At 35.7% G+C, this 12,991-nt stretch overlaps 1 protein-coding gene across 4 annotated transcripts in view; it reads right to left on the bottom strand.

Moving 5' to 3' along the window:
• ccser2b (coiled-coil serine-rich protein 2b) overlaps positions 1-12,991 on the bottom strand; it is a 93,882-nt gene that overhangs the window by 36,420 nt on the left and 44,471 nt on the right. For all 4 annotated transcript variants that reach the window (XM_081392137.1, XM_081392136.1, XM_081392135.1 and 1 more), the window contains exons 4-6: positions 4,643-4,742; positions 3,294-3,387; positions 1,274-1,430 (exon numbers count right to left, since the gene is read on the bottom strand). In XM_081392137.1, the coding sequence (XP_081248263.1) occupies positions 1,274-1,430; positions 3,294-3,387; positions 4,643-4,742 (351 nt within the window). The remainder of the gene's footprint in view (positions 1-1,273; positions 1,431-3,293; positions 3,388-4,642; positions 4,743-12,991) is intronic.

Raw genomic sequence — 12,991 nt, 5'->3', positions numbered from 1 at the left:
TGATCTTCACCTAAACTACTCCTTCCTTATCCACTACCATGTAACAACTACACTGTAAAAAAGGAAAGTTTCAATCTGTAAGGATTTTTTTCTACTTGATTTAACACTTAATGACTTGCATTGATGTAATCTTAAACAATAGGGTAAGTTTATTAATGTTAATTAATGATTTTTGAGGATAATAAAAAGTAAAATAAAATGACACTTTACATTACATAAGGTTTCATTTGTTAACTTTAGTTAACTAAATTAGTTAACATGAACTAATAATGAACTACTAATTCTACAGCATTTATTAATATTAGTTCATGTTAATCTCAACATCAACAACATTAGTTAATGCACTGTGAACTAACATGAACATTTTAACAGAGGTAAAAAAAAAAAAATGCTGTAAAATATATATTGCTCATTGTTAGTTTTTATGTTAGTTAATGCATCAATTAATTCTAACAAATGAGACCTTATTGTAAGTGTTCCCAATAAAACCAGTTAATTTAACAAATTTTTGGTTTCTAGAAAATTTGAATAGGTGAATAAGTTAAGCATTTAAGATGTCAGTGCCCAGGGCAACAAAGAGTCTTCAACCGGCCCTGCAGCCATATGATGGCAAAGATCTTTGGCTTGGATGAACTGTGCAACAACATCAACTGCCTTGGTAAATGCCACACTACCCCAAGCCAATTCAATAAGGTCCAGTTTGTCTCTTACAGATACAAACACTGACTCTGTGACTGAAAATGAACCTTTGTAATGGCAGAAACATCATAGTGCAGTATACAACTAGATTTATAATGTCACTAACATTTGGCTAAGAGGTTTCTAGGGCATTCTGAGTGGTTGTCAAAAGAGCCCACTCAAAGTATCATATTCAACAGAATTTGTAATTATCTTCTTAAGACCTCGGACATCCATGATATGAACAGAAGTATTGGGACAATTGACAATGCATTCTAAATACTTAGACATTAATATGGAGTTGGAACCCGCTTTACAGCTATAACAGCTTCCACTTTTCAGGGAAGGCTTTCCACAAGATTTTTGACTGTTTTGGAATTTAAGCACCAAAATGCAATATGCAAGGTTATGGGATTCTTCAAATATTAAAGTATGAGCAAGAGTTCTGTCAATGAAATCGGTCATTGAAATGTCCTAATAAGCCTTATGACATGCTATGTAACATGCAATCACAAATTCAGCTATAATAGAATTTGGACACCACTCAGAAAAGACATTAAAGGTTATATTGGCATAGCATGCGTTTGTATCTGACCTGAAGCAGTGTCTTCAGTTGAAGCAGCTGTTCTGTAAAAGAAGAGCAGTCTTGAACCATGAGTTTCAGCGTCAGCTCATCCAGTATCGCATGATCTGACCTTGACCTATCCAGCCCCTGTCCCCTAAATCCGTCAAATGACTGGAAAATGGCAGTTCTGTAGGTCAGACAAAGAGAAAGTGATCAAAAAGCATTTACCAGGTCAGCCAGAGGCCTTAGCCCACGGTAAAAAATAAAAATAAAAATCTTTACACAGGTTAGCTGTCCAATGAGAGCCATCTTATCCAAAATCCCCCTGAGTCTGGATATGTAGGAGGTATGCTGAGAATGTGGCTCTCTGAGACTAATTTGCTTTTTAAATGGATATAAAACAGACACTGTTGCACTTGTGGGAACTAAAGGCTAAAAACTGGAACTGTAAATAACAAAATTTTATAACAAAGACTGCCTTCAGAATGTGGGTATTCATTACATAACATTTACTTATTTTTTGTAGGTTAGCCCCAGTCTCAGATGGCTCACCAGCAGACCGCTCACAGTCTGTTCACAAACTATCTGAACTCATATTGAACTCAAAAATGGCAAGAGCTAGATACATTTACTGGATAAATTTATAAGTTAGGGTGCATAGTTTTTGTCTAACTCAGGCTATTTGGAAAAACGCACTTGTGCCAACATTTCTTCAAAATTATATCAGGTTGCTTCTTGGACGTTTCGTAACACTTTCAAATGGGGTGGCCAAAATGACCGAAATCTTATATCACGATATGAGTATTTCACAATGGTATATCATGGTATATTGTTATTTCTGCTTTAAAGGTACAATATGTAAGAATTTTGTATCAAAATATCTAAAAAACACTTGCACAGTGTTATATATTTCTTCCAATTGTGTACTTCAATTATCCTAAATATTTCCAAGAATTTGTCAATTCAGAGGAATTTTAAGTGCCCGTCCCTGTTCACTTGTCGCCTGTCAATGACGTAATATCCGCGTTATCCCCGGTTTCTGCTTGCACTGCCATAGTAACCATGGCGACAGACGTGGACAACTGCGTTACGTCTAGCGGCACGCTCACGCTGTTGTTGTTTCGTTCAAACATTATGGACCATGGCAAGCAGGCAATGCTGTAGGTGAGAGGTGCTGCCAGGTGAGATCCTGATCAGAAAATACACATATGGAGCTAATTATGTGATGCAAATGTTAAAATGTTTTCGTTTACAAATCATGCACTATGGTAAAATTGTTTTGAGGACATAACATAGTATTGGACAATGAACTACCCGACAATAAGTTTTTATTAATTGATAATCTGCCCATGTAATCATCATTTGTGTGAAAAGGTATATAAGTTGTTGGTGTTTTACTGCCACTAGTGGTCATTTCAGCTGGAAACTGCAGTAAATGTTATGTATAGGTGTGTTTTTGGAGTTTTATAAAAACATAGGTAAAATTAGGTCTGAAATAGGGCTAAAATGCCACAAAACCCCCCAAATTCAAGATAAGGGGGCAAAAAATGCCCCTGCACAATTAAGAGAGATCTATTACGGCTATCACAATTAATGTGAAACGTTAAATGAATTAAAAGTATCGATTGTGGCATTACATTTACAGTAGATTTGCTTATGGTGCATCATATTTCTTTTCACGTATGGTATGCAGCGTTGAGCATTATAACCTATAACATACGTTTCTGTTGAGATTATGAATGCAATGGTCAACTTACTCACTGACTAAATTCTGAATATGCATTCACAAATTCTCTCATCATCATAAACAACAAAGTGCAGAAAAGATTTAAGTAAGAGATTAATTTTGCAGTGTAGACAGCTTCATTGATTATAATGGGAGCTTTTGCAAAAGTGAATAAATCACATTAGACTTGTCATGGACAACTTAAATGTTCTTTGCTTGCTTTCTTTATGTAATTTATTCAGAGTTTGAATAATTGTGCTAAGCGCTGGCATAAAATGTACAACAATTTCACAAAATGTCAAAATGCATAAATGAAATGGTCACCTGTTTTCACACCTGCCCCAGCATTGCTGACGTCTCCCCTGAATGGGCCAGCCTTCTTTTTCTGAGCACTCATAAGGTGACATCCCATCAGTATCTACAACAGATATAAGTATATCAAGAACTAGTTTTGTGAGTGCAGAATTTTCCAGCACAATGTGTTTGTGGGTGGCTTTCAGAACATTTATGCTTGCTAGAAGGTTGCAAGGTGGTTGCTTCCAGGCCCGAGTTAAATTCCCCTCTCTATTATAATCAGGTCTAGATATGGCTAGTGTCCATGTTTCACTATATGTCTATGGGATTTCTCCCTATTTTATCATCGACTATCATCCACCAATTATTAATAATATTTCTTATTCTTATTATCAATGTTTAAAACGTGTCTGCTGCTTAATATTTTTTGTGGAAACCGTGATTATTATTATTTTTTTAAGAATTATTTGGTGCATAGAAAGTTCAAAAGAACAGTATTTATTTTAACTAGAAATCTTTTGTAACAATATAAAAATCTTTACTGTCACTTTTGATCAATTTAATGCAACCTTTCTGAATAAAACTACATATACACACTTTTTTTATATAAAAAAATATTATCTATCCCATATTTTTAAATGGTAGTGTATCATGCTTTCCAAAAACAAAGCAGCGCAACTGTTTTCAACATTGATAATAATAAGAAATGTTTCTAGAGCACAAAAAATATGACTTAGCTCATTCATCTGTACTGTCTCATATGCCCAGGAAAAGGGTCCATTATATGAATTCTAGATTTGTATAGACCGTTAGACTGTGTATGACAGTATTATACTTAATGCATCTTTAAAAATGATAAAAATGATAAAAATAGCAAAGGCTACTTGTAGAGGGGCTTATGGGGATTGTTCTGTACACTATTGATTGTGCTTTATTTATATGGTACAATATTATCTGTAGTACAATAGATGATGGATGAATAATAGAGGGTGTACACCTGAATACATTTGTATTCATTCATTACAATATTTACTAGAAGTTACCAACTGTAATTGGAAATCTAATTTGTGTATTTGGGTGAAAACGCCTTGTTTTACTTGTCTCTTTGAAATAGTAATTTAACTATGTGATGCGTGTACCTTGAGAATATTGTAACCCCAACATTGTTAAAAACAAACTCTACGCAAGTATGTGAATGCAAATGTTTCCAGCTATGCAAGCTTCATGCACAGTTGCATTCTTAAATCTATCATAGAATCTGTTGTAGCAAACATTAGCGAAAACTAATAAAACATTCTACTACTTTTCTCTTTCAAGTCAAATACTGTCATGGGAAAGCAACAGTTTATAGAGAATGCAAGCCAAACTTTATCACTCACCGCTGTGTAATGATGTCTCTTCAGACAAGTCCAAATCCAACATGAGATCATCATCCTCCAGGTCACAAGACTCCACACTCTCCAGGTTTTTGAGAATGTCCTTATAAATGTATAATGTGAAAAGAGAGTCAACACCGCAGCCAGGATCTTTGCAATCTATTATATTCACTTTTCAAATAAAAAAAATAAATAAATAAAAAGATTCCCATATCTAAAAAATAATTTAAAAAAAAATTGTACAGTGGAAAGATTATAGAATAACTTATTTTTTAACCACTTTATATTTAGTGTCTTTAACTACTATGCACTACTATTTAAATTAATAACTTAATATAACGCCCTTGTTGTCTAGATATGTATATTTACAGTGTACTTGTATTTAAAAAATACCTGCTTCTGAAAAAACATCTGTAAATAAATATAGATACAAGCAGCAATTACGTGGCTGAGCCAAGCCCACAAATCTCATAAAGGTGATTCTTTTTGGCCGTTGAAAAACATGTACCATTGGATTCTGCAGGACCCAAGAGGAATTCGAAAAAGCTAAAGACATTCTTGCAAATTGTGCAGCAACCCAAAAAAAATCGACAGGTAGCCGAAGACGCATACCAAGTTTTGTATCAATACGCCAATGCATTCGTAAAATACAGAACTTTGCTGCAAACTTAAAATGGTCAATGCCAAAAATGGCCGACATGGGAAAACTTGATATAGTTTTGGATATAGACTCTGCAAGCTGTATCAAATCTAAAGAGACAAGTTTCATGATTGATCAAACTGCGAAGTTATAAGCAAAATCATACATTTTGTCTCAAGTTTCGTCTCAATATGCCAAAGCATTGCGGAGATATAGCCTAACGTCCACTTTTGCGTGTCAAAAACTATTGGGTGTGTGTGTGATAAAAAAGTGATGACTTTTTTGCAACTCAACCTCGGTGAAGATTGGATAAAATCTGAAGGAGAAGGAAAACATAAAATTAGAGTTTAGGAAATCAGAGGAAAACTGAATTTTGTTTCCAAGCTGCTCGGTTCCAAAGGTATTTGCGTAAACATCAGTGCATCTTTGACCCATTGGTGGAGCTAGAGGGTTTAAGAGACTTTAAATTTGCTAAGGTTAAAATTTTGACTCTCCTCTATGTTCCAAAATTAATGCGTTTTGACCAAAGGGTCCAGTGGGCTGCTATAGACTTTCACTCAGGAATAGATAATAAAAAGAAGAAGAACACTTAGATTACACTGTTGACCTTACCCCTACCCCGTAATACACCCGTTTGGCAAAACAAAATGAACACAATAACTACAAATGTAAATAACAAATAATCTTTTTTTGATGCAAGAATTGGGACCAAAAAATTGTATCTGTTTTCTAGAGACGGGACTTTACAATCATGTTCTGATATACAAAATGAATTTGGAATTGGCAACTGAAAAAGAATACAGTTTATAAATTCATTAGAATGGTTAATATGGTCAATAGCATTTATTGCCTATTCAATTCACAAACACAAATGCATACGTGGCAGAAAGTGCTACCTGCTACCTTAAAAAAAAATCGATTTCAGGAAGCGAAGCGCACTTTAGCCAAAATTAAAAGTGCAAACAAATTGAAGATAAGCATGGGTACTTTAAGGATGAGAAAGCAATTAGCAGAGTAGACTTCAATGAAGGAGGAAGACAACTGATGCTTATTCAAGCAAGGAACAGTTCTCATGATGGAAGCCGACTCACCCTCTCCACAACTCATCTCTCTCAGAAAAGATTTAGTGTCAGTTGAGGACCTCTGGTTAAAAAACTCTTCCCCATGACCGGCTATCTACTCATGGCATGACAATAGAGGAATACTCAGAAGGGAACTGCCGATTTGCAAAGCTGTGCAAGATAAAATGAGAGGTTCCTGAATGAAAATGACTGTTTTTTTTGTTTTGTTTTTTAAATGTTAACAAAGCAACAAACGCCACCAAATAATAAAGTCAATGAACTGCCTGACTTTGATTCTTCTCGGTTTTATAGTCTTGGTCAGTGAAATTCAGCCCTATTATTGTCTGATGGCCAGTATATTACACTAAGTATTGTTAGGCTGATCACTGGCATCTGGGCAATAGCAAGAGAAACATACTGTATGCATTTCCTTACCTCCATACATTTTATGGTAATCATTCTTCATAGTCACATAGCATACAGTAAATAGGCATAAAGAGTAAAAATGAAACTGTACCAGTCCACAACAACATCCAGCTCTGACAAACCATTTGCATGTCCACTGTGCATTTGCAGATGAAGGCAGCACCGCTCTTTATATGTGAATCACACAAGACACACTAAGGCTGCTTTCACACTGGGCTCGTTTGCTGCGGTCCGAGCCCGAACACGTTTTTTTCCCGACGCCCCTGCAGCGTTGGTCTGGTTTCACACTCAACTTGATTCTATCAAATCTTGGTGCGTTTGTGTGCATCTTACGTCATCACAAACGTTCACGCGTATGATAGAAAACAGACTGCGATTCAATATATTGTGTTTTTTTAATTAATTTGGTGCTATTATGCACAGCTGAGTGAACAACACAGGTTTACAGTGTGTGTGTGACGCATAAGGTGGTATTCTGCTGCTTGCAAACGAACTCTTTTGAGGAGACAGTGGATTTCCATTAATTTGTAGTCCTGATTCCACACGCTATGCACGAATACACTGCAGGCTCACTCTCACTCGTATCCAAGGTAAATCATCAACACTATCATCCCAAACATGCGTTTTATTAACTAAATACATAATAATCAGCTAAAACACATGGGCAGGTCACTTTTCTTCCTGAACAAGTGCGCACCCGAGTCAGTGTTGCTTTCACATTCACACGAACCGCAGCAAGGTTCGAGTGCAACCGAACTCAGACCACCTCCTCCAGGTAGTCTTGGGTTACTGAAGTGCAGTGCACACCCGGGTCCACATGACAGCGTTCACATTAGCGATTTTTCATGCGAACCGTGGCCCGTTCCAAACTAAACTGCCAGTGTAAAAGTCCTTAACATTCCACACTAAATCACAATAACAGTGATGCTCAAACTATGACTTTCATAATAAAGTTTGTGATTGATCATGCAGAGATAACATGGATCAACAGGTTTAAACTCAGCAATTTATTATTTTTTTTAATTAAACTATTATGGACTTTAATGGCTATATTTATATTTATATTTATATTTACAACATTTATCTCTTCCACCACTATGATGTATTACTTGTATAATTATTGTCATCATGAGTAATAAACTCATTTCATTTAATTAATATTTTTATTTTTAAATAATAAAAAATAAAATATAAAACTGTTCCAACAGTTTTTGCTATGTACTACAACTGGTACCGAGAACCATGAAATTTGACTGGTATAGGTCCCGACTACTGTAATGACAACCCTGCCTGCATGTGTTTTGGATATATATTAGCATGGTACATATTACTATTGACTGGGCCAAGGTTTTGTGATTTAGCCATTAAAATGCAGATAAAGTGGAAGAGGCAGATACAGTTTCAAGCTGGCCAAACTCATCTGTGAGAACAGACTTTCTTTCTTACAAAAGAAAATCTGACCTTGCAAGTAGAAACTAAATAACAAACATGTCTGAAATGTACTTGGGAAAAATCATTATCTGCAGCTCTCAGAGTAGGCTTGTTTCCCTCTGCTCAAGACACAGGAAGTGCTCCTGAATGAACTTTACTGTCTGCTCCATTTCTGGTCTTTCTTTCCCATCAGACAGTAATTTGCTATGTCATGGTGCGTTTTACATTAAGAAAACAAAAGGCTTTTCTCATACAGCCTCCGAGACTTCACAAAATGGAGGTACAGCCTTTCAAACATGGCCCAGATGTGGCCAGCGCTATTCAAACATACAATTACCTTCTCATTGCATAAGGAAGCTTGACTTTCAAAGCTTTTGCTTTGCTTTTGTGATAAATGTCATATATTTATTTATATGTCTCACCAAACCATATGTGAAATATGCTCTGAATTAAATATGAACACAAAAAGTTGGCATAATGAAAAAAAAAAAAGTTTCTAATCGCAATGAAGAATCAGTATTTAATAATAATAAAGCAATAAAGATAATAGCAATAAATGATGGACTGTTTTTGCATTTGATCCCTTTTTTCAAATTTGTCCATATCACAAAATTTAAACCATCCAACCTGACATCCATTTCTAATTTAAAAAGAAAAAAAACGTCCCATCTTGTTTTTATAATCCGAAATCCTAAACCTTCATGTTGGAATTCTTGACACTGCGTGCTTTTGCTGTTCTGAGTCCCAGCAGCAAACTGAAACAAGCCAGAAAATATTACTAAACTGACAGATTACGACAGAGAATGGAAGGACGGACGGTTTTTGAGAAGTACTTTTAGAGGCAGAAGGGGTCAATTTACTCAATATTTTACTCAATATTTTAGAGGGGTTCTTGTGTCTGTGGTGTGTGACAGCCTGAACACATTGTATTGAAATGATGTAGCACTCTAGGCAGTGGAGGGAGACAGAAAAAAGAGAGAGGATGTGAAAAGTAGATTTAATGTCTGTTGTATTTAGGTCATCAGTTCTTTGTTAACATTTTGCACCAGACAGGTAGTTAGCGAATTAATGAAGGACCTCACGTAAATAAAACTTTCCCCACGCAATTAAAATGACTGGGAACTTTGACATCATTCTTCAAAGAGAACAAAAAAGCACAATAAAGGTATCATTAAAGAAGTCTATACAACGCAAGCGCTATATTTCAAATTTTATAGCTGTATGTGAGGAACAGACTAAAGTGTAAGAGACAATATACTGTACAGTCAGCTAGCCATTATTGCAAAATTAGATCTTGTGTCACCCTGAAGGTTTAATGAGATGGTTTCGACAACTAGATCAACTGATTCACACAAGGAAAAAAGAGTGGTTAGTTATGAAATGTATTAATGCATCAGGGAGAGCTAGGTGGATGGCAATATTTTAACTTATTTTCTGGCCTGTTCTTCACACACAGCAGTCAAATGGTTTCAGATGACTAGTTGTTGTATTGTAGTAGTTGTACAGACCGATTTCTTTTGTAAAACAATTTTATAGTGGTGAGTGGTAAAAAATGTGGTGATTTTTTTACAATCTCAAAAAAGGACATTCCCCCAGTTTAAGCCTAGTCCTGGACTAAAATGCATGTTTAAGCTGTTTTAAAGCAACTTGCACTGACATATCTTAAAATATGTCCATAACATTGGTTTGTCAAGATGCACACCAGTAATTATTATTATTTATTTTTTACTAAGGCACATTTATAAAAGCTACCTAAATGTCCTAATTGAACTAATGCCTAATCCTGGCTTCATCTAAGCCCTGTTTGTGAAACCAGGCCTAAATTTGACAAGTCTAAGTGGTCATAAAGTCACTGTTAGCTGTTCAAAATTAGCCAATCACACAACTCCTCCAACTCTGTTGCTGCACCAATTCAGCTGTTCACAGTTAAGTTTGCTGGAAGTTTGTTGGACTTTGCTCCTTAGTTTGTGCACATTCTGTCAAAAAACACACTGTTGGAATTATCACCTCGTCTGGATCCTTCAATACATGGCAGAAGACCAGACCACTCACCATGAGCTCAAGAGATCCACCCATTTACCTGCCATGGACCCGATTGAGAAAAATCGTTTCAAGTGCTTGGTTGAGCGCTTATGAAACACTGCGCTAAGATTTTTCCATTTCCTGATTCACCCTCCTCATTCTCCATCTCCACATGCTTTATGACAGTCCCATGAGCACTCCGGCCTACTCAGGATGATTGCAGTGGCTTCTTGTTGCAATGTTTGCTCCAGTTAGAGATGGAACCACAGTGCTATCCCACAGAAAGAGCTAAAATCGCCTTTGTCATCTCCTTGCTAACTGGTAAAGCGTCCTATCTGTCCTATCTGGCACCAGGTCGGCTCCGTCATCAAGCTGTTAGTGACTTATTGGTCAAAAAACAGCTTTATCATCTACATGAGGGAAACTCATCGATTACAGATTATGCTCTACAATTTGCCGGCCCTCCTCGCCACCTTTTGCTAGGGGTTGAAGCCCTCACTTCGGCTGCATCTCTCTGACTACGATGACACCACGGGCCTGGATCTTCAGCACTCCACTGACATATATTATGACAATCCATCTATTATCATAAAATGATTTTGATCTGACACAAATTCATGTTATTTTTCTTTGCCAACAATCTGGCCCAAAAACATGATAAATTATCAAATATTTATTTCTCAGGGTAAGATTCTCTGTTCTCGGTTTACTGTCCCAAAAGCATTTAGTAATGGGAGGGAGAAGAGATGGTAAAGGAAAGGATAAGGAGGAGAAAAAGTAGAAAAACAATTACATCTACAGAAAACTAGATCATCAAATTGGAAGATATAAAGACATCCATACAATGGCTACTAAAGTGAGGGCTATGACTTGTCAAGCTGAATTGTCATGTAGAGAGACAGGTCAGGACAATCATGGTACAGGGTTAGATCAGGGTTAGATCAAGAAAATCTACACACTAAAAAATGTTAGTTTGTACAAATTACTTGCGAAAATTTAACAACATTTTGGTGTCAACAGGCCTCAAGGCTGTCAATCTCCAAAAATTACCATTTTTAAAAAAAAGAAAATTATTTAAAAAGTTATCTTTAAAAATCCATCCCATAAATCCATACAATATATTTATTACAAAGACCAATTTTATGTTGTTATTTACTAAAATCTTTGGTAACACTTTATAATAAGCATAGTGTAATAAAGTACTTACAAATCATTTGCAAACTATTAGTTAATACATAGTTTAATAATAGTTTATAACTGTAGTTAATAATATAGTTAATTAATAATATAGTTAATTAATAGTTTATAACTGTAGTTAATACATTAATAGAAAGCGCTATATAAATGCAGTCCATTTACCATTTACCATTAATAGACAATATACAAATAGTGAATTTGCATACACACACACACACACACACACACACACACACACACACACACACACACACACACACACACACACAAAGGGTTTCCATGTTGTATAGGGATTTCCATAGAAATAATGAGCTTTATACTTTACAAACTGTATATTCTTTCCCCTAAACCTACCCCTAATCCTTACTAATGTATTTTAACAACATGATCTTATGAGTATTTGCATGAAATTCATATTGATAGCATTATTTTATTTATTTATTTTTAAGTGGTTACGTTTAGCTTTGGGGACAGGCTCAATGTATTTGTAAACATTTTAATGAACTCTTAATTATAATGCAATTAATGTTCAATAAAGTTTGGTTTAAATCACTTAATTAGTGTCATTTTACCATTTTCTGTGACCTAATCTAAAGTGATAACTATTTACAGTTAAATCATTGTTTTATGGCAGAATTTCCATTTCCATTTTGGGTTAAATATTCCATTAACAAAAAAATAAAACCATTCTCTCTGCATTTTCTTCATTAAGTACAGCATATCATCTCTATTTGCTGTACTCATAAGGAGACTTATTTAGTCTAAGTTAAATGGCTGCTTATCGGATCTTGTGAAAATACTGTACTGTGCACAGTGAGTGCCATATGCTCAGCTCCGTCAGGTCAGGTTCCAGAAGCTGGGGTTGCTTTAATCAAAATGATTTCATTAATTGCTCACCCTCATGTTCATGTAAGACCTTCGTTCATCGTTGGAACACAGATGAAGATATTTTTTATGAAATCTGAGAGCTTTCTGACTCCCCATAGATTGCAACGTTATTACCACTTTCAAGGCCCAGAAAGATAGTAAAGACATTGTTAAAATAGTCCATGTGACTACAGTGGTTCAACCATAATGTTATTAAGTGAGGAGAATACTTTTTGTGCACAAAAAAAAAAAAACATAACGAGTTTATTCATCAATTTCTTCTCTTCTGTGTCAGTCTCTGACGCTGTTCACATGAGCACCATGACACAAGCGTGTGGTGCTGATTCAGCAACCAGCCAATTCTGAGCTGGCGTTCTGACGTAGAACCCGGAAACGCTGCACTGTGTTTACAATGTGAACAGGGTCACAGACTGACATGGAAGAGAAGAAATGGTTGAATAAAGTAATTATTTTTGTTATGCTTTTAATGCCATTTTTGATGAATCACGGAAGCAACACCAGTTATTTTGCCAAGAGATCTCTTATTTATCATTTGTATGTGTCAGACATACGAGAGAAATGGCCATAGAAGAGGAAGGTTACAGGAGAGGTGGTCTTCATTCCAGATTTCTATGTTGCCCTCTTTGTCCTCTGTCCTCATCTCTTTCCTCTCACCCTACACAAAGGCCATAGCATTGAAATTAGACA

The sequence above is a fragment of the Scardinius erythrophthalmus genome (assembly GCF_964197995.2).
Source record: "Scardinius erythrophthalmus genome assembly, chromosome: 18".
NCBI lineage: Eukaryota > Metazoa > Chordata > Actinopteri > Cypriniformes > Leuciscidae > Scardinius > Scardinius erythrophthalmus.
Note: the sequence above shows the minus strand (reverse complement) of the source record. Positions and strands in the feature narration are given on the sequence as shown.